Source organism: Dryobates pubescens, chromosome 26 (genome assembly GCF_014839835.1).
Source record: "Dryobates pubescens isolate bDryPub1 chromosome 26, bDryPub1.pri, whole genome shotgun sequence".
Lineage (NCBI taxonomy): Eukaryota > Metazoa > Chordata > Aves > Piciformes > Picidae > Dryobates > Dryobates pubescens.
The window spans coordinates 16,548,107-16,567,349 of NC_071637.1; the positions used below are offsets into that span (position 1 = coordinate 16,548,107).

Sequence of the window (19,243 nt, forward strand, 5' to 3'; positions counted from 1 at the left end):
CCCCAGCAGCGCCGTCCCGGTGATTACCACCGTGATTTCCCACCCAGCAAGTGGGGAGGGCACAGAGAGGACCCACTCCAGCTACGAGCCCTGGGCAGCAGCTGGGTTCTGCTGCTCCTTGCAGCTTGCCCAGCCCGGGGCCGGCTGGAATCCCCTCGCTCGGAGAAGCCAATTCCCCTTCAGTGAGTTACTTAACTTCAGGAACCGGCGTCGTTCCCCAGCATGTCCTCTCACCTGGACTAATCAGATGCAAATGAGGACGCTGAGGGGGACTCCAAGGGCCGGGTGGTGCCCCGACTCCCCTCCTTCCCCCCCAACCCTTCCTCCTCAGAGGTGACGCCGGGAGAGGAGCGGAGCGGAGCGGAGCTCTCCGCGGGCATCGCCCAGCAGCCTTCGGGGCTCCGCCGCCGGGCAGTGACCTCCAAGAGCGGCTTCCAAGGGGTTGTTTGGGTGGGTTCCCTTGGGTGCTGCACCCCGGCAGGAAGGAGTTGCCATAGAAACGGGGGGGAAACCCTGCAAGGGCGGAGGGGGGGGGGGGGAGGCACCCGCGTCGCCGTCGCTTTAAGAGCGCAGAGGAGGGAGGCAAATTACGCAGCTGCGAGGCTCATCCCTCCCTCCCCATCTCCATCCCTCCCTCCCTGCCTCCATCCTTGCCTCCATCCCTCGCTCCCCGCCGCACCCATGGAGGCCGGCGCAGGTGATGGGGACGGGGTAGGGTGCGGGGCTGGCTGGGGTGGGGGGCAGCGCACCGGGCGCGGCGCAGCCCTGCTCACCGCCTGCTCTCTCCCATCCCCTGCAGGTCGCTGAGCCGTTCCCCCCTCCCCTCCCCTTTCCCTTAACCCTATCCCCGGAGCCCCGGACGTCGGTGGGACCCCCCCCACCCTGCACAGGTAAGAGAGGGGCGGGGGGGGCGCCGGGGCCGCCGTGACTCAGCCAGTTGCGGGGTGGGGGGAGCCCTGCAGGATGGGGCTGGGGCTCTGCACCGGGGGGGTTCTTGCAGGGAGGATCTACAGGAAAGAGGGTGATTGAGGTGGGTCACGCAGCAGGCCTGCAGCACAGCTGCAGTGCATGCACCAGACCCCCACGGCTTGCACCAGACACACATCACACCCATCAGACCTGCACTGCATGCACCAGAGCCATGCCACGCTCACCAGATCCCCACTGCATGCACCAGGACCCACACCATGCACACCAGACCTGCCCCACAAGCACTGCATGGATATGGACCCCCACAGCATGCACTGGGCATCCATCATGCTCACCAGACCTGCAATGCATGCACCAGACCCTCCCTGCACGCACCAGGCCCCCATCACATGCCACAGACCCTCTCTGCTTGCCTTAGTCCCCCCCATCACATGCAGCAGACCCTGCCTGCATGCACCAGAGCCTCTCTGCTCTGCACTTCTATCACATGCAGCAGACCCTGCCTGCATGCACCAGAGCCTCTCTGCTCTGCACTTCTATCACATGCAGCAGACCCTCTCTGCGTGCCCTAGATCTCCATCACGTGCCCCAGACCCTTTCTCCTTGCCTTAGACACCTCCATCACATGCACCAGAGCCTCTCTGCATGCACCAGAGCCTCTCTGCATGCACCAGAGCCTCTCTGCATGCACCAGAGCCTCTCTGCATGCCCTGGCCCTCCATCACATGCACCAGAGCCTCTCTGCATGCACCAGAGCCTCTCTGCATGCCCTGGCCCTCCATCACATGCACCAGAGCCTCTCTGCATGCACCAGAGCCTCTCTGCATGCACCAGAGCCTCTCTGCATGCCCTGGCCCTCCATCACATGCACCAGAGCCTCTCTGCATGCCCTGGCCCTCCATCACATGCACCAGAGCCTCTCTGCATGCACCAGAGCCTCTCTGCATGCCCTGGCCCTCCATCACATGCACCAGAGCCTCCCTGCACACCCCAGACTCCCATCAGACACACGAGGCCTTCATCACATGCCCAGACCCTCTCTCCTTAGCCTTAGACCCCCCCTTATCACATGCCCCTCTCCCTCCCTGCATGCATCAATCTCCCTTCATGCCCTGGACCTCCATCACATGCCCCAGCCCCTCCCTGCACGCCCCAGCCCCCCATCACACCCCCAGCCCCTCCCTGCATGCCCCAGCCCCCCATCAAGCCCCCCAGGCCCTCTCTGCAGCCCCCAGCCCAGCCCCCAGCCCCCGGCTGCGGGTGCAGGAGCCGCAGCGGTGCGGTTGCAGGAGGATTATTTAACAGCTTTCCTGCTCCATCTCCAAAGGGCCTCAGAGAGCCTGGGTGCTGCCTGCTGAGCTGGGGGGGGCAGGGGGTGTGGGGGTGTGGGGGGGGCAGGGGGTGTGGGGGTGTGAGGGGGGCTTCCTTTCTCCTCCTCCCCACAAGGTCAGCGGTGCTCACGCAAGGCCGGCACGGGCTGCCCGGTGCCGTGACCTTGGGCGAGGAGGTGCAGCTCCTGCTCTCCAGGCCTGGCCCTCCCGAGGTTTGGGGGAGGTGGGGGGGAGGGGGGGGCTTGGAGGGGGTCATGCCTCTGCTCCCCCCTCGGTGGGCTGAGGTGGGAGGCTTGGTGCGTGGCTAAAGTAGGCCACGGTGGTGCTGGGGAGGGCTGGGGCTGGCTCTGCTCAGCCCCCAAGCTCAAGGTGCTGTGAGGAGAGCTGGTCCTAGCACAGGGAGCTGTGGAGGGGAGGAGCAGCTGGGAGCTGCATTTCTCGTCCATGTTTTCCATCCCAAAGGAAGGAGCTTTTCCTTCTGCTGCCTTCCTTCCTCCAGCTCAGCTCCTGGCAGCGCAGGGTGCTCGGGGTGCTGCCACCTCGCCTGCATCCCCCCCTGCCGCCCTGTGCCAGCTGCCCTGCTGCCAGCTGCTGCTGCTCTGATGCCAGCTGCTGCTGCCACAGCTTTCGCCACGGGGCTGCTGCCCCTTTCCCCCTTTTGCCTCCAGAGGCCCCAGCAGGAGCCCAGCTCATCCCCTCTGCTCAGGCCACCCTCCTTTTAGCTGCTGCGGGCCCAGGAGCTGCCAGCTCCCCGCTTGCTGCTGCTGCTGCAGCCAGATCAGCTGGAAAAGTGATGAGCTGCACAAGCCAGGCTTTTGGAACACTCTCTGTTTGCCTCTAATCTCCTGGGGGTCAGCTCAGCAGTTTAGAACAAACGAGAGAGTCACAGGCAGAGATGCTCCTGAGCTTCCCGACCTGACACAGCCCTCGGCAGCATCGATCTGGGGCTTGGGTTGGGTCGTTTGGGGCTCTGGTTTGGCTCTGGTTTGTTTGTGTTTGCTGCTGGGGGTGTTGCATAAACACCCTGCCTGCTCTGGCCCTGCCCTTGCCCCCAGCACTCTGCTCTGCTGTGGTCTGGAGCAGCTCCTGCTGCCTGGGACCCAGGTGAAGCTCAGCCTGACTCTGCTGGAGCAGGGAACAGAGTTTCCCAGCCCTGGAGGTTTCTTGCTGCTCCCTTGGAAACTCCTGAAGAAGAATGAAGCAGCTCCTGGCTCCCCAGCTCCTCCTCCCCCCCCAAAAAATCATCCCAGGCTCTTTTCAAGCACAAACTGCTCCTGGCACTGCTGCTGCTCTGAGGGCACGGTGCCCTGTCCCCAGCCAGGCTGCTGGGTGTTTGCCACCTCCAGCACTTGGCACCTTTGGAGTGTGCAGCTAAAGGGAAGGAGGCAAAGCAGGAGCCTGTGGTGGAAAGGCAGGGAGGAGGCTCCCAAGGAGCCCTTTTTACTGCCTGACAAAACCCAGGCTGTGATTTCCCTCCCCCTGCTGCTCTCTGCTTTTCATCTCATTAGCACTGGGAGCCTGGAGACACGGGCAGGGAAGGTGCCTGCTGGCATGTGCCAGGCATGGTTCCTCTCCCAAGGTTCCTGCAGGAGCAGGGAAGCTGCTCTGAGATGCTTGGGCTCAGTGCCAGCACCACAAAATGCTCCTAATGTCCAGGCCAGAAGGAATCCAGGCAGGGCAGTGAGACCCTCGACAAAAGCAGCGGTGAGGGTGGGGAGAGACTGGCACAGGTTGCCCAGGCAGGCTGTGGATGCCCTCCCTGGAGGTGTTCAATGAGGCCTTGAGCAGCCTGGGCTGGTGGGAGGTGTCCCTGCCCATGGCAGGGGGCTGGAGCTGGCTGATGTCTAAGATCCCTCCCAGGATAACCAGTGAGGAAAGCTGGGAGCCATGGTGGCTGCTGGGCCTGGGAGGCTGCGTGCCAAGGGCTGGGGCTGCCAAGCAGGCCCTGCTGCTCCTGCTCCTGCACCTTCCCCATGGGGGCAGGGTGAGCTGCTGGGGCTGCTGGGGCCAGCACAGCAGCTGGGTCCTGCTGAGCCCTGCACAGGTGGAGCGAAGAGAGACCTCGGGGTGAGAGGCTGTGCTGGTGCAGCCCCCAGGGAATTGCAGCTGGTGCTGAGGGTCCCTCCAGGGGTCCTGTGGCTCTCTTTCCCATGCAGGAAGGTTCTAAGAGGGGTGATGCCTGCCCAGCACCTTCTCTCCTTTGCTGGCATGGCCTGGAGGAGCAGCCAGAGACAGCTCTGCAGGGCAGCAAGCTCCAAGTGGTGTCTGAGCTGCAGTTCTTGGGGGAATCTTGCTCTGGGGCAGCAGGCTGAGCCTCAGGGTGCTCTGCTGGCAGCCTGCCCCTGCCCTGTCCCCTGCCTGTGCACCACCAGCCTGCTGTGATCAGGGGGGTGGTGGTGCCCCAGCTGCCCTCTGGCACTGCTGGAGACAGTGATGGAGACACACCAAGGGCTGCAGCTTTTGAGGGCACCCACGGCCCCCCTGGTGTCACCCACAGCCCCCTGGTGTCACCCACGGCCCCCTGGTGTCACCCACTCTGGGTGGTGGCAGCACTCCTGGCCCCCAGCAACATACTGAGGCTGAGCAGCCTGTGCCATGGCTTGGGGGTGCCATGGCTGGGGGTGCCAGTGCTGGATGCTGTTACTGGAGCAGTGGGCACCTGAGCCCTGCCTGGGGCTGGTGCTGGGCCTGGGGCTGATCACAGCACAGGAAGTGCTTGGAGCTGGTGAGGGCAGGGGGAAATGGGGCTGGGGGGTTGCTTCTCCTGGGGATGAGAGGCTGCTGTGCCCCTGCCTGGGGTGCCAGCTTTGCCTGCCTGGGGTGCCAGCTTTGCCTGCCTGGGGTGCCAGCTTTGCCTGCCTGGGGTGCCAGCTTTGCCTGCCTGAGGTGCCAGCTTTTCCTGCCTAGGGTACCAGCTTTTCCTGCTCTGCCTCCAGCTGTTTCCTTGCCAAGGGTTTTTATTTAGGCTGAGTTCCCCCAGGCTGGTTCTGGAGCCCAGCATAAGCCCTGCTTTGTGCTGCTGTCTCCTGAAGAGCTTCCTTTGTGCTCCACCACGGGCTGGAGCTATTCACAGGGAGCTTGGCTGCTGGAGGCTCTCAGCCCTTGCCCACGGGCAGGGTTCATCCTGCCTGTCCCCTCAGCTGCCTTTTGGGGGTGCTTTGCAAGAGGCTGGAACATTTTTGAGGTGCTTTGTGGTGTGAGCTCTGGAGCTGGACCACCAGAGCCTGGCTGTAGCAGCATCCCAGGGAGAAAGTGGCTGCAGAGCTGCTGCACGGAGCAGGTCCTCCTGGGCTCCTCGGTACAGGGACAGCCTGACAGCCCTCAGACCACCCTGACCTTGTCCTGGAGCCTCTGTGTGAGAGCCTCTGTGCCACTGCAAGCCCAGGCTGGGTCTCAGAGCCAGGCCCATGTGTCCCAGCAGCGTGAGGCTGCAAGGAGCACCACCTGGTTTGTGTCACTGTGCTCAGCACTGGCTCCTGATGCTGGGTGAGAGCTGCTCAGGGTCTGTCCAGAGCCTGTGCCGTGGCCAAGTGTCCTCTCCTGGGGCACAAGCTGCTTTTGTCAGCCTTGCAAGGACCAATCCACAAGCAAAGGATTCTCCTGAGCTTATCCTGAGTGCTGCAGGATGCTCCCTGTGCTCCTTGCTCTGCAGAGATGAAAACAAGGTGGAGGAGATCCTTTCCTTTCCTGGCTTCATCTTCTCCACCCTTGGACTTGGGGCTTGCAGACCCTGAGGCAGTGGCAGGTTGGCCTCCAGCCCCAAGAGTTTCTTCTGATGCCTCCTTTTGTCCCTGTGCTGAGCAGGAGCTGCCTGCCCTGCCCAGGGCTGCTGGCCCTGGTGGTGCTGAAGCTGGGGAAGGGTCTGGAGCACAGCTTGAGTGCCAACCAGCTGAGGGAGCTGGGGGTGTTCAGCCTGGAAGAGAAGGAGGCTGGGGGGAGACCTTCTGGCTCTGTACAGGTCCCTGAAAGGAGGCTGGAGCCAGGTGAGGCTTGGGCTCTTCTCCCTAGTAGCAGGAAATGGCCTCACATTGAGGCAGGGGAGGCTCAGGTTGGCCATGAGGAACAATTTCTTGCCCTTGGGGGTTGCCCAGGCCTGGCCCAGGCTGCTCAGAGCAGTGGTGGAGTCCCCATCCCTGCAGGGGTTCCAAGCCTTGGAGCTGTGGTGCTGAGGGCCATGGGCTGGTGGCAGTGCTGGGGTCAGGGCTGCACTCCATGACCTTCAAGGTCTCTTCCAGCCCAAACCCTGCTGAGATTCTGTTCTGACAGGGAGCAGTGACCCTGCTCACCCTACCCTGGGCTCTTCTCTTCCCTGCTCTGCTCCCTGCCCCAGCTCAGAGATGGTTCTTAGGTTGCAGTGACCCTCTCTTGGTGTCTCCTCTGTGCCCTGGACCACGCAGCTGCCATCCTCCCCCTGGCTGGAGAGCCTGCAGCAGCCTCAGGGATGTGGTTATTCATCCTTCAACATTTTCCATTCCCTCTCCCTGTGTTTTTCCTGCTGCCTAATCAATGAGCAGCTGCAGCAGCCAAAGGCAGAGCCCCACAGAGTGCCAGTGCCAGGCTGGCATGGATCCCATGGGAGGGCAGGGGCAGCCCCTCTGTGAATCTCCAGGTGCTGAGTGATTCCCTCTGCCCTTGGAGGCAGGGGTGGGATTGTGCCATGTGGGAAGGTGCTTGGAGCTCTGCTGCCAGCTCTGCCCAGCCTCTGCCTGTCCTTTGCAGCCCCATGGGCAGGGGGAGGCCTCTGGGGAGGCTGAAGTGGCCCATGTGGGAGGAAGGACAGTGACAACTCGGTGCCAGGGTGGACACTCAAGCCTGGCAAGGTGGTGCTGGCTGGAGGAGATGCTCAGCCCATCGTGTTTGTGAGCTGGGCACCCAGGCAGGGTGCAGGGTGGTGCTCCCCCCTCTGTGGCATTGCAGTGCCCACTGGCAGACCTCAGGCAGGCTGCCTGCAGCTGCTCTGAGTTTTTCACCCCCTAATCCTGCTGGGAGAGGCATCAAGCCCTGGCATGGGCACCAGACATGTCTGCAGCAGTGGGAGGAGGAGGAACTGAGCTTGCCAGGCATGGGGCCAAATCCAGGCTTCCCCAGTGAGGTCTTCCTGGCTGTGGGTGCTGGGGCAGGCTCTGTGGTGCTGGCAGGAGCCCCCACCTGTGGTACCAACCTTTGTGCTGGGCACTTGTGCCATCTGCAGTGCTGGCAGAGGGACCCCATCCCTGGAGGGGTTTCAAAGCTGTGGAGCTGTGGTGCTGAGGGCCATGGTTTGGTGGTGCCCTGGCAGTGCTGGGCTAAGGGCTGGGCTTGATGACCTTCAAGGCCTCTTCCAACCCAATGCTGTGATTCTCTCTGCTCTTCTCAGGGACCCCAGAACCACAGTTTGAGATGTGGGGAACTGCTGTGATGGGGAAGAGCAGGAGGCAGTGGTGATGCCCGTGGGTACCACTGGCCAGGGCATCATCCTCAGGCCAGGGCATGGGGCTGCGAGAGGACAAAGAGCTAACCCTGCCACGGCCTCCAGGCTCCTACAGCCTGGGAGGTGCTCGGGGTTGTGGGGGGCCCCACAGCAGGCAAAGTGAGGGCTGGGGGGTGACCCCCCCCCAGCCAGCAGCGCTGTGGGACCCTGCAGGCCGAGCCGGGGCTGTGCCGCAGCCTCGCATGGCACCGCCAGCAGCCTCTGGCGCCGGGGCCGCGCTGGGCAGCGCTGTGCCTGCTGATTCACTCTGCTGCATTGGCACAGTCTGCAGTGCTGCTGACTCAGGAGCACTGCTTCAGCTGCTTCCCCCTGCCAGGGTCCTCCCTGGGCAAATCCATCCCGGAGGGGAGCAGCAGCACCCCCACACCCTGGTCACTGTGCCCTGGGGGGGTGCTAACGACCTGTGGGGTGGGCACTGTGTGCCAGCTGGGGCTGAGGGCTCTCTGCAGCTGCACACCTCTGGCTCCTCTCCTCCTGCTCTCTGCCGTGCTTTGGGACTGAGGAAGCAGCAAGCTCGGAGCAGGCCCTCGGGCACCAGCATCCCCGGACCACGTGGAGCAGGCAGCCCAGATGTGCAGGGCTACCGTCCACATCTGTCCCGGCGCGGGTGGCCCCGGGGGACCGCAGGGATGCTGCGGCGCAGGAGCTGCCCCCGGTGCGCGGTTCCGGTGCCCGCGGGGCCGCTCCCCTGCCTTCACCTCCTGTCTCTGTTGCGTTTAACCCGCAGCGCCCCGGACCCGCGGCGCCGCGGCCATGTCCCTGCCGGGGAGCAGACGCTCGTCCACGGGATCGCGAAGGTGAATATGCTTCAGCCTCTGCCCCTCCCCGGGCACCAGTGCCCACCTGGCACATCTCCCAGCTGGCAGCAGGCAGGGACTGATCCCCACCTACACCTCCGACTGCCGCCTGGCAGCACGAAGCCCCCACACCCTCCCCGGCTTTAGGGGGCTCGCATGTGGCTGCTCACCGCACAGCACTGCCCACCGTGCATGCAGCCCCCGAGTGCTGCACCCCTCCTTGTCCCTCTGTCTGTCCCTGCCACGGCTGGGACCCACCCTTCTGTCCGTCCGGGCAAAGGCAGGTGTGGGGGGAGGGTCCCCGCAGCGGTGCCAGGGCTCTGGGCTTGTGGTGGTGACGCTGGGAGGTTTGGTAGCCCTGGCAAAGCCTCTCCTGGAGCTGCAGTGATAAAAGAGGGGAGAAAGGAGAGGGAAAGAAGCCATTAACTGCCCTCCAAAGGTCTCCATGGCCTGGGCTGCTGTCGGTTAGGTGCCGGCAGAGAGGAAAGGTCCAGCTGCCCACCTCCAGGTGCTGAGCAGGCAGCAGGGTGGCTTCAGCTTGGCTGGGGCCACGCTCCCAAGGCTCTCCTGGTCCTCAGGCTGCAGGGCTGCTGCGCCAGCAGCCAGGGAATGCCCCAGCAGGGGAGGAGGGGAGCGGACGGGGGCAGCCCCCCCGCGCCGAGCCGAGCCCTGCCTTTGTGCCCGTCACCGTGTCCGTGCCTTTGATCCCTGCTGTTTGTTTTGTCCCTTTTGTCTTGTGTGTTCTCGGTGTGGTGGTTGGCAGTCGCGGGCTTTATGGACGGAGTGGCTTTGCCTCCTTCTTTAAGTCTTCAGCGCCCTCAGCCACTCGGCCTGAGACACAGCCTCTTCTCCCTGCCTCCAGGCGCCCCTCGCCCCCCGGGAGGGACACCTACGGCACCTCCTCGCTGAGCAGCAGCAGCAATTCTGGCTCCTACAAGGGCAGCGACAGCAGCCCCACCCCAAGGTAACCCTTCGCCCGTCGGCCCCAAGGGCGGCCGCAGGGTGCCCTGGTGGGCACAGGAGCGCAGGCAGCGCGGTGGAGCGAGGCTGTGGGCTTGGTGGCCGGGGGAGCCAGAGCTGGTGGAGCTGCTGGTTTGTCTTGTAGACCTCCCATTTCTCTTCTTCCACACCTTGTTGTGTCTTGCCCCCACCCTGTGCCCTCCCCTCTGTCCTGCTGTGGCTGTGGCTTGCACGCTGCACGCATCCCTCCTGCGGCCCCGAGGAGCGCCCTGGGGCCTTCCAGAGCGGACTACAGCTGAGCTTCCATCCCCTCCTGCTGCTTGGCAAAGGCCTGGAGAGGGCTGGCAGCAGCCTGGCTTCTTGGTAGGATGCTCCTGGTGTGCTCAGGGCACGGACAGCACCCACCAAGGGGTGCTGTGAGGCCACAGCCCTGCACGGCTGCTCCTGACCCGGTCCTCTGTCCCTGGCTGAAGGCTCTGGGCTGCCTGACACCACGCACGGGGGGCTTGGGCTGCCCTGCTGCCATGCACAGAGAGCTCCCTCCACCCTGCTTCCACGTCCAGGGGTTTGGGTCCACCCTGCTGCCATGCACAGGGAGTTCCATCCACCGTGGTCCCATGCCTAGGGGCTTGGACCCATCCTGCTGCCATGCCCAGGGGGTTTGGCCCACCCTGGTGCCATGCCCACGAAGGCTGATCCACCTTGGTGTCATTCCCAGGGCTTTGGGTCCACCCTGCTGCCATGCCCAGGAGTTTGGGTCTACCCTGGTGCCATGCCCAGGGGGTTGCTCCATGCTGCTGCAGGGCAGGAGCACCTTGTGCAGCACGAAGCTCTGTCTGTGCCCTCCCAGCTGGGGCATGCAGCCCTGGCACTGGCCAGCCCCTGCTCTCCACGCTGCCCTGGCCTTTGGGCCAGGGATGTCACCTCGTTCACCCCAGTGGTGGCACAACGAGGGTCAGGATGTGGCACTGGCTCAGCCAGAGCAGATGTTGGATGCCACAGCTGTCCCCTGGGGCAGGACAGCCACCAGCTCCAACTTGTTTCATCCCCAGCCCTCCCATCACCCAGCTTCTGCCCCCTGCCCTGATGGGGCTGATCCCACCCTGGGGTCTCCAAGCCACGTCTGGATGAGACCTGGGTGCCCACCTGCTTCTGCCTCTGCTCATGCAGCTGGTGCCCTGGCAAAACCCTGCAGCTCTGCAGAGGGCTTGGTGGTTGTGGGCAGTGCCAACAGGGTCAGGAGTAATGCCCAGCCCCTGCTGATGGCACAGTGCCCTGTGACACCCTAGCCCCTGCAGGGAGGCCCTGCAGGGCTGCACCCCAAGAGCAGGCATCTCCCTGGTGCTCCCTCTGCCAAGCCTGGGCTGGCACCAGCACTGGCACCCACGGGTGGGTGACATCTGTGTCCCCACAGGCGCTCCTCCAAGTACAACCTCTGCAGTGACAACCATGGGATAAAGCCACCAACGCCAGAGCAGTACCTGACCCCCCTGCAGCAGAAGGAGGTCTGCATCAGGCACCTGAAGGCTCGCCTGAAGGACACGCAGGAGAGGCTGCAGGACAGGTGAGGGGCACAGGGGCAGTGGGCACAGGCACCCCCCTGGCATGGGAGACATCAGGAGGGGTTCTGGCACCAGCTGTCACCACCCACAGTGACACCTCCTGCCTGGGGCTGGTTCTCCTGGGTGCTTTCTGTTCCCAGCACTGCATCCTGCCCTGGGGCTCCTGCCCAGGCACAGAGTTCAGAGCTCTGCAGTGCTGTGGGCATCTGGCGCTGCCACAAGGGAGGTGCCAGTCTGGGGGGCCACAGAGTCCCTGTGTCCCACCTGTGGTGGCTGTGCTGTCCCCTGTGTCCCCAGTTAAGTCTCTGCCACTCTTCCTCTGAATTCCAGCGTCAGAGGGTGGCTAATCCCCATCTGCTCCCCTCGGGCTTAGGCACAGCCTGGCCGCCGTGCCAGCTGCCACGCGCCTGCCACGGCTCCTGCCCGGCCCCACGCGGCCCTGGGGAGCCCTGGGCCCTGCTGCCACGGAGCACAGCGTGGCCTGGGCTGGAAGGCATCTTAAAGATCATCTAGCACCAGCCCTCTGCCATGGGCACTTCCCACCAGCCCGGGCTGCTCAAGGCCTCACCCAGCCTGGCCTTGAGCAGCTCCAGGGAGGAGGCAGCCACAGCCTCCCTGGGCAGCCTGTGCCAGCGTCTCCCCAGCCTCCCTGCCATGAATTGCTTCCTATATTCCCTCTGGAAAAGGGCTGGGCATCACTGCCAGGGGTCCCTGGGCATCACTCCCGAAGGCTCCCAAGCACCTCTCCTGGAGGACCTTGGGCATCACTGCTGAGGGTCCCCAAACTGCTGGGTCCCTCCCTGGGTCCCACCTGAGGGTGTCAGTGGTGCTCCAGCTCCGGCTCAGGGCCAGGAATGAGGTTGCCCTCCCCGTGCCTCGCAGGGATGCTGAGATCGAGGACCTGAAGACGCAGCTGTCCCGGATGCAGGAGGACTGGATCGAGGAGGAGTGCCACCGCGTGGAGGCACAGCTGGCGCTGAAGGAAGCCCGCAAGGAGATCAAGCAGCTGAAGCAGGTCATCGACACGGTGAAGAACAACCTGCTGGAGAAGGACAAAGGGCTGCAGAAGTACTTCGTGGACATCAACATCCAGAACAAGAAGCTGGAGACGCTGCTGCACAGCATGGAGGTGGCGCAGAACGGGGCGCTGAAGGAGGAGGGCGCCGGCGAGTCCGCGGGGGGGTCCCCGGCGCGGTCCCTCACCCGCAGCTCCACCTACACCAAGCTCAGCGACCAAGGCGCCGGGGACCGCAACGTGGGCGGCTCGCAGACCATCTCGCTGGACGAGGGGGCCGACAGCGGCTTCGTGGGGGCGGAGGAGGCTCCGGGCCACACGGACCCGCTGGAGGTGGGGGGCGAGCCCGTCCCCCGCCTCCCCCCCAGCTCCAGCGCCTACGAGAAGCTGCTGGGGCTGCGGGGCAGCGCGGAGGCAGGGGTGCAGGCCAGCTGCATGCAGGAGCGTGCCAGCCAGACGGACTTCCTGCCCTGCCAGCCCGACCTGGACACCATCCTGGAGAAGGTGATGAAGTCCCAGGCTTGCAGCCTGGGCAGCCCCACCTCGGCTTGGGTGTCTGAGATGGAAGACGTGATGCCCGGCCCCGAGCTCTGCAACCCCGCGGGCGCCACGGACCTGCTGCCCGGCGAGGCGGCGCCGGCCAGCGCCGAGGGCGACGCCAGCTGCAACCCCGCGGTGCGGCAGCCGCCCAGCGCCAGCCCCTCGGTGGCCATCGCTTGCGTGGCGGAGGAGGAGGCGGCGGAGGCCGGCGCGGGCTGCGACGCCAACCCTTCCAAGAGCTACTGGAGCCGCCACTTCATCGTGGATCTGCTGGCGGTGGTGGTGCCCGCCGTGCCCACGGTGGCCTGGCTGTGCCGCTCGCAGCGCCGGCAGGGGCAGCCCATCTACAACATCAGCTCGCTGCTGCGGGGCTGCTGCACCGTCGCCCTCCACTCCATCCGCAGGATGGGCTGTCGCCCCGTGGCCAGCCCCGGGGGCACCGCCCAGCCCTGACACCCACCCCCTTCCCCAGCCCCCGCCCTGGGCGCCCCCCGCCGCGGACCCGACCGGCTGATTGTAAAGCCCCGAGGCGGCCCCTGCGCTCCCGGGCTCCTCTGGTGGCTCTGGCTCGTTCTGGGTGGGAAGGGGACTGGAGGGGTGCTGTGCCCTGTGCCCCCTCCCCGGCTCCCTCCTGCCGGAGGAGCGGTGCCAAGTGGCAGTGTGGGAGGTGGCACCGTCAGGCACCAGCCCCCTGCCCGATGGACACTCTGGCTGCAGGGGGGCTGTGGGGCTGCACCCCCCGGCTGGGCTCTCCCCTGCACTCACCTTTTTGGTTGTCCTGGCCCTGCCTGGCAGCAGGAAGAGCCGCAGGGGACCCCCTGCCCCGGGATGTGTTTCTTGCTCCAGCTGCGGGTGGCACCAGGAGGGCCAAGTCTGGCCGTGGGTGGGAGGGTGGGGGGAACCCACCTGGACACTGGCACCAGCTCTGGGCTGGTTTGGGAGGTTGTGGAAGACCAAGGGGCATCTGTTTGACCCATGTTGGTGTCCATCCTCCTGCCTCCATCGAGGTGGTGCCGCGGCTGGGCCCTGCCTGGCCTCTCTCCAAGCCAGCCATGGGCTGGAAGCTGGCACGGACCTGGCTGCTGCTGGAGGAGCCTGGCTGCCCCCTCCCTCTGCTTTGCACTATATTCACTTTTAGTTTGGGGTACAGACTGGAGCCTGGTGGGTGGGAGGGGGCCCAGGGTGATGGAGGAGGAGCCCCCAGCCCTGGTTCTGGCCACCATGGGTTGGGGTAGGTGGGGGGTGGCTCTGCTGGTGATGATGGGTGGCACCACACCGTGCTGGAGCTCAGGGCTGCCTGTGCCAGAGGGTGCAGGCAGAGCTGAAGAGCTTCACCTGCCCCCCCCCCCAGCCCAGCCCCCACTTTTACTGGTGGCCTCCAGAACAGCAAAAATGCCTTTTGCCCACCCCCCCTCCTCCCCCTCTCCCCCTTCCCCTTCTTGAAAATCAAAGACAGCAAAAGGATTGCTCAGGGGGGGCTGGGGAGGGGCACAGCTCCCACCCCCCACGAATGTCTGTGGCTTCTTCGTGACTTGAACTTCAACAGTGTTTTGTACCCCCCCCACCTCCCCCTCCCCAACTTCCCCAACCCCTCTCCCACCACCCCTGGGTGCTGGGTGGGGGTGGGTAGCACTGCCCTGGGGCGCTGGGGTGATGTTTTACTTGGGGGGGATGGGGAGGGGTGGGGGGTGGGGGGGTGAGGCAGGGGGAGCTGGGCTACGCCCCCCACCCCCCCCGGCCCTTGTGCAATGTGTTTGTGGAGCTGTGTAGACGTCTGTGAGCCCACCCAAAGCTTGGCCAAGGACTGACCGTGAGCAGACAGGAGACACAAAGCTAGAGAATATATTTTTTACATACAGAACTGAACCAGCTGTAGCCTCCCTCCCTCCCCCCCCTCACCCCCTCCCCAGTTTTTGTTCCCCCCACCCCACCCCCTGCTGCCCCCAACTCCTTTTTGCCCCCAGCCCCTCCTCCCCTCCTGTACTCGCTGTCTGTGGTGGATGTCTAATAAACGTCGCTGGGTCTGTGTCTGCTTTGGCTGGAGCCAGCCTCTGGGGTCTGCCCTGAGCTGGGGGGGCACAGGGGTGGGGAGAGGCCTCAGACCCCAGCCCAAGGTACATCCCCAGCCCAAGGCCCTCAGCCAGTTGGTTTTGCTGTCTAGAAGGTGTCCCTGCCCCTGGCAGGGGGTTGGAACTAGGTGGTCTCTGAGGTCCCTTCCCACCCAAAGCCCTCTGTGGTGGGTGAGGGACAGTGGAGCTTGAGGAGGGCAGAGCCAGGCTGGAGGTGGGGAGGAGATTCTTGGCAGTGAGGCAGGGGGAGAGGCTGGCACAGGCTGCCCAGGGAGGCTGTGGCTGCCCCCTGCCTGGAGGTGTCCAAGGCCAGGCTGGATGAGGTCTAGGAGGAGGTGTCCCTGCCCCTGGCAGGAGGTTGGCACTGGAGGATCTCCGAGGTCCCTTCCAACCCAGCCCTTTCTGTGACCCTGCTGGTAAGAGGGAGGAGAGAGCCAGGGAGGGGGCACCACATGCTGGGGACCCCCTCATGCCCCCACCAGGCACTGTAGGCATAAGGGGGTTGTGCCAGACCAGCTTCCTCTGGGGATGCTGCAGGAGGACCTCTGAGCTTCCAGGGGCTGCCCACGCTGGCATGTGCCCCCCCAGGCTGGCAGCCACCACGTCAGAGGTCAGGGATGGAGTGGTCCATGGACGACTTCATCAGCCCTGGAGAGAGCCTGGGCACAGAGGTGGGCATTCAGTGAAGGGAGCCCAAGGGGGTCCCACCTGGGGGCCCCCAGGGGGGCCGGGTTGGGTGTGGGTGGGCACCGTGCCCGGGGGGCTCACCGTTTGACCATGTGCTCGAAGATCACCTCCGGGATCACCGTCAGGGTCACCACGTTGCCAGCCCCTGCCAGCACCTCTGCCAGCTGCTTATCCTGAGGGAGAGAGCGAGGGGGTAGCGTGGGGGTGCCAGGCCGTGCCCACCGTGCTGACGGCCGCCCTGGGCCGGATCCTGGGCACGCTGAGCGGCACCCGGTGTGCCCGGCCCCTACCTTCATGCCAACGACGTTCTGCCCGTTGAGCTCGCAGAGGTAGTGGTGTGTGAGGAGCCCGTTGCGGGCAGCAGAGCTGTCCCTGGCCAGCGACACGATCCTGCCCTTCTTCACCACGATGCCAAGGTGCCCGCTGCTGTCCTTGTGCACCGTGACCGTGCGCTGGAAAGGGCTGCAGGGACAGCAGCCTCAGGGCTGGCACTGCCACCGGCATCCCCCCCGGCCGTGCCCTGCCGTGCCCGGCTGCGCCCTGCCGTGCCCGGCCGTGCCCCGCCGTGCCCGGCTGTGCCCTGCCGTGCCCGGCCGTGCCCTGCCGTGCCCGGCTGCGCCCTGCCGTGCCTGGCCGTGCCCTGCCGTGCCCGGCTGCGCCCTGCCGTGCCTGGCCGTGCCCTGCCGTGCCCGGCCGTGCCCGGCCGTGCCCACTCACCGGTCCCGCACCACCATGACGATCTTCTCGGGGTTTGCCTTCTTCAGTGCCCGCTGTGCCTTGGCACTGCTCCAGCCCGCGCAGTCCCTGCCGTCGATCTGCAGGACCTGGTCGCCAAAGCGCAGCCCGACCAGCGCCGCGGGCGAGTTGGCCTTCACCAGCTGCACGAAGATGCCCTGGGGACATGGCACGGGCTTGGCACGGGAGGGGGCCGTGCCGTGCCACGCCCTAGCAACCTGTGCCTGTCAGTGTGCCATGGCACTCGGCCTGCTGCCCCCACTGCCATGCCGTGGTGGACTGTGCTGTGCCTTATCTTGTCATGAGGCACCACACTGCCCTGTGCCATGCCCTGCCCTGCTGCACCGTGCCATGCCACAGAGCCCTGCACAGTCCTGCACCATGCCATGCTGCTCCCCGCCGTGCTGTGCCACTCCATGCCACGCTCTTCCCTGCCATGCTGCACCATGCCAAGCTGTGCTACACCACTGTGCCATGCCAGGCTGTGCCATGCCAAGCTGTGCTGCACCACTGTGCCATGCCACACTGTGCCATGGCAGGCTGCACCATGCCAAGCTGTGCTGCACCACTGTGCCATGCCAGGCTGCACCATGCCAAGCTGTGCTGCACCACTGTGCCATGCCAGGCTGCACCTCACTGAGCTGTGGGACCCCAAACCCATGCTGTGCCGTGCCACGATGCACCCAGCGAGCCGTGCCGAGCCGTGCCGAGCCGTGCCGAGCCGAGCCGTGCCGAGCCAGCCCAGCCCTCACCTGGTCGACGTTCTTGAGCTGCAGCCCGGTCTTGCCCCTCTCGTCCTTGCAGAGGTGAATCTCCCGCAGCCCAGCCTTGATCTCCGCCCGCCGCAGCCCCGCGTTGTGCCCGCTCAGGGGGGCAACCACCCGCCCTGGGGGGTGCCCAACAGGGCTCAGCGCCTGGGATGGAGCCAGGGGTCAGCGGGGGGGGGGGGGGGGCACACAGCCTGGCACACATCAGCCCTCGGGGGGTGCTGGCTTGCTTCGCCAGGCAGGATGAGGCCCCGGAGGGACAGCCCTCCACCCCCCACCTCCCATCGGTGTGGCATGGGGGGGTCCCGGCACAGGGGGGGTCCCGGCACAGGGGGGGGTCCCGGCACGGGGGGCACAGCCTCAGCCCAGCACCTACCTTGGACTCCTCCAGGTTCTTCTGGATCTCCTCACCGGACAGAGCCAGCCCCATGTAGCTCTCCAGCTCTGCCAGGTTGGGGTACAGCACAGGGGGTGCTGGGGGCACAGCAAGGGTGGCTTCAGCTTGGGGGGTCCCCAGCACCCTGCCACAGCCTTCCCACCCTGGAGCCCCCCCGGGACCTTGGGCCAGGGGAGACGAACCCCCAGCCCCCGGCCACACACCCGGCTGGGGGGAGCCTGAGGGGAGAGGCTGGAGCCAGCTGGGGTTGGGCTCTGCTCCCTAGGGAATGGCCTCAAGCTGCCCCAGGGCAGGTTCAGGTTGGACTTGAGGAACAATTTCTGCCCCTTGGGGGTTGCCAAGGCCTGGCCCAGGCTGCCCAGGGCAGTGCCCATCCCTGGAGGGGTTCCAGAGCTGTGGTGCTGAGGGCCATGGGCTGGTGGTGCCCTGGCAGTGCTGGGTCGAGGGTTGGGCTCCAGGACCTTCAAGCTCTCTTCCATCCCAAGCCAAGCCCCCAGCACTCCCCCACTGCCAGCCCCCCTCTTGATGCCAACCTGTGCTGCTGGTGCCAGAGCTGAGCTTTGGCTTCTCGCTGGCCACAGTGGTGGGAGGGGTCCTGATGCCAGCTGCTGCCTGAGCCTGCCAGGGGAGAGGTTTGCTCAGGGCTGTGCCCCCCAGCTCTGGGCACCCATGGGGCCCTGCTTTCATCCCCAGCCCCCCAGGATGCTGCCAAGCTGGCACTGACCTGCAGGATCTGGTGACCCTTCATGTCCTCCAGGGAAGGGTAGAGCGTTGCCATCGCTGCCAGGGCTGTGCCTGCGGACAGGGCCAGGGTGGCACAGGGCCAGGGTGGCACAGGGCCAAGGTGCCTCTGCCTGGGGATCCCTCCCAGATCTCGTGCCTGGCTCTGTCACCCACTGTGACTCAGGGACATGTCACCAGGGCCACCACACCTCCACCAGTCCCCAGCACTGGCACAGGGGTGGCTGTGTGCTGGGCACGGGCACCTGGGCATCGCTTGGCTGGGGGTGAGCCCCACTCCCCCTGCTCACCTGCCCAGCAGGGCCATGGCAGCACCACCCAGGCCTGGGAGCAGGATGCCCCTTGGGAGCAGCTCTTCCAGCTGCTCCTCACATCAATCCTCCCTGCCCCTCCATGGCCCTCACCGCTGTGCCCACAGCCAGGCTGTGCCACCCAGCCCTGCCCCGAGACACATCCACAGGTCAGGGGGCAGGGGACAGATCCAGAGCCAGCTCTGAGTCCCATGGGACCCAGCAGCATCCCAACGACTCCCAGATCCCACCCCCCACAGCCCTGGACTCACCTGCCAGCAGCTCCTGGCTCTCTGTGCCACCCTCTGCCCGGCCCCTGGCTTTTGTAGCTGTGCCCAGCCCAGGGAGGGGCCAGGCAGCCTCAGCTGACCCACAGCCCTGCCAGGTGGGGCACAGGTGAGGGAGAGGAAGAGGAAGAGGAAGAGGAAGCACAGGGCTCTGGTACTGCAGGGATGGGGATGGGAACCAGGATTGGGATGGGGACAGGGGATGGGACAAGGACAAGGATTGGAAGGGGCCAGGGATGGGACAGGGGATGGGGACAGGGACAAGGATTGGAATGGGACAGGGCTGGGGATGGGACAGGGATGGGACAGGGACAAGGACTGGAAGGGGCCAGGGCTGGGGCTGGAAGGGGCCAGGGCTGGGGCTGGCTTTCTCTGGATCTGGGCATCCTAGGGGAGCAGGGAGCCCCCATCCCTGCAGGGGCTCAAGAGGGGACTGGATGTGGCACTTGGTGCCATGGTTCACTCATGAGGTCTGTGGTGCCAGCTTGGACTCGATGATCCTCAAGGTCTCTTCCAACCTTGGGGACTCTGGGAGACTGTGGAGGGGGCTGAGCCCCCCAGCAAAGCCCCATGGGGGGTCCTCACCCCACGCCCTCACCCCTCCTGCTGGCACCAGCAGAGTTTGGCCCCAGCTGGGGCCCGAGGGTGCTGCTGGGGGGGGTGAG

At 65.6% G+C, this 19,243-nt stretch overlaps 2 protein-coding genes across 4 annotated transcripts; one reads left to right on the forward strand and one right to left on the reverse strand.

The window, feature by feature from the left end:
- The first annotated feature begins 649 nt into the window (after positions 1-649).
- On the forward strand, positions 650-13,831 carry SNPH (syntaphilin). 3 transcript variants are annotated; one of them, XM_054173394.1, is made up of 6 exons: positions 650-697; positions 800-890; positions 8,459-8,528; positions 9,292-9,492; positions 10,903-11,052; positions 11,933-13,831. In XM_054173394.1, exons 3-6 carry the CDS (start codon positions 8,485-8,487, stop codon positions 13,056-13,058), a joined length of 1,521 nt encoding a protein of 506 aa, XP_054029369.1. In that variant the 5' UTR covers positions 650-697; positions 800-890; positions 8,459-8,484; the 3' UTR covers positions 13,059-13,831. The 3 variants fall into 3 exon arrangements, with proteins under 3 accessions (XP_054029369.1, XP_054029370.1, XP_054029371.1); XM_054173395.1 differs by lacking the exons at positions 650-697; positions 800-890 and having other exon boundaries at positions 8,320-8,528; positions 9,391-9,492; XM_054173396.1 differs by lacking the exons at positions 650-697; positions 800-890; positions 9,292-9,492 and having other exon boundaries at positions 8,321-8,528.
- A 1,383-nt stretch (positions 13,832-15,214) lies between these two features.
- On the reverse strand, positions 15,215-18,278 carry SDCBP2 (syndecan binding protein 2). Its single transcript, XM_054173399.1, has 8 exons — positions 17,985-18,278; positions 17,794-17,878; positions 17,240-17,337; positions 16,849-17,010; positions 16,079-16,254; positions 15,652-15,823; positions 15,443-15,534; positions 15,215-15,333 (listed from the first exon to the last, which is right to left on the reverse strand). The coding sequence occupies exons 1-8, from the start codon at positions 18,036-18,038 to the stop codon at positions 15,279-15,281; spliced, it is 894 nt and encodes a 297-aa protein (XP_054029374.1). The 5' UTR covers positions 18,039-18,278; the 3' UTR covers positions 15,215-15,278.
- Between the last annotated feature and the right edge of the window lie 965 nt (positions 18,279-19,243).

Excerpts from the sequence above, each read along its gene's own strand:
- SNPH (XM_054173394.1), top strand. The coding sequence starts at position 8,485 with ATGTCCCTGCCGGGGAGCAGACGCTCGTCCACGGGATCGCGAAG. Across the intron at positions 9,493-10,902 it reads GACAGCAGCCCCACCCCAAG|GCGCTCCTCCAAGTACAACC; the intron begins GTAACCCTTCGC and ends GTGTCCCCACAG. Across the intron at positions 11,053-11,932 it reads CAGGAGAGGCTGCAGGACAG|GGATGCTGAGATCGAGGACC; the intron begins GTGAGGGGCACA and ends CGTGCCTCGCAG.
- SDCBP2 (XM_054173399.1), bottom strand. The coding sequence starts at position 18,038 with ATGGCAACGCTCTACCCTTCCCTGGAGGACATGAAGGGTCACCAGATC. Across the intron at positions 17,879-17,984 it reads AGGGTCACCAGATCCTGCAG|GCTCAGGCAGCAGCTGGCAT; the intron begins GTCAGTGCCAGC and ends CTCCCCTGGCAG. Across the intron at positions 15,334-15,442 it reads TTCGAGCACATGGTCAAACG|GCTCTCTCCAGGGCTGATGA; the intron begins GTGAGCCCCCCG and ends CTCTGTGCCCAG.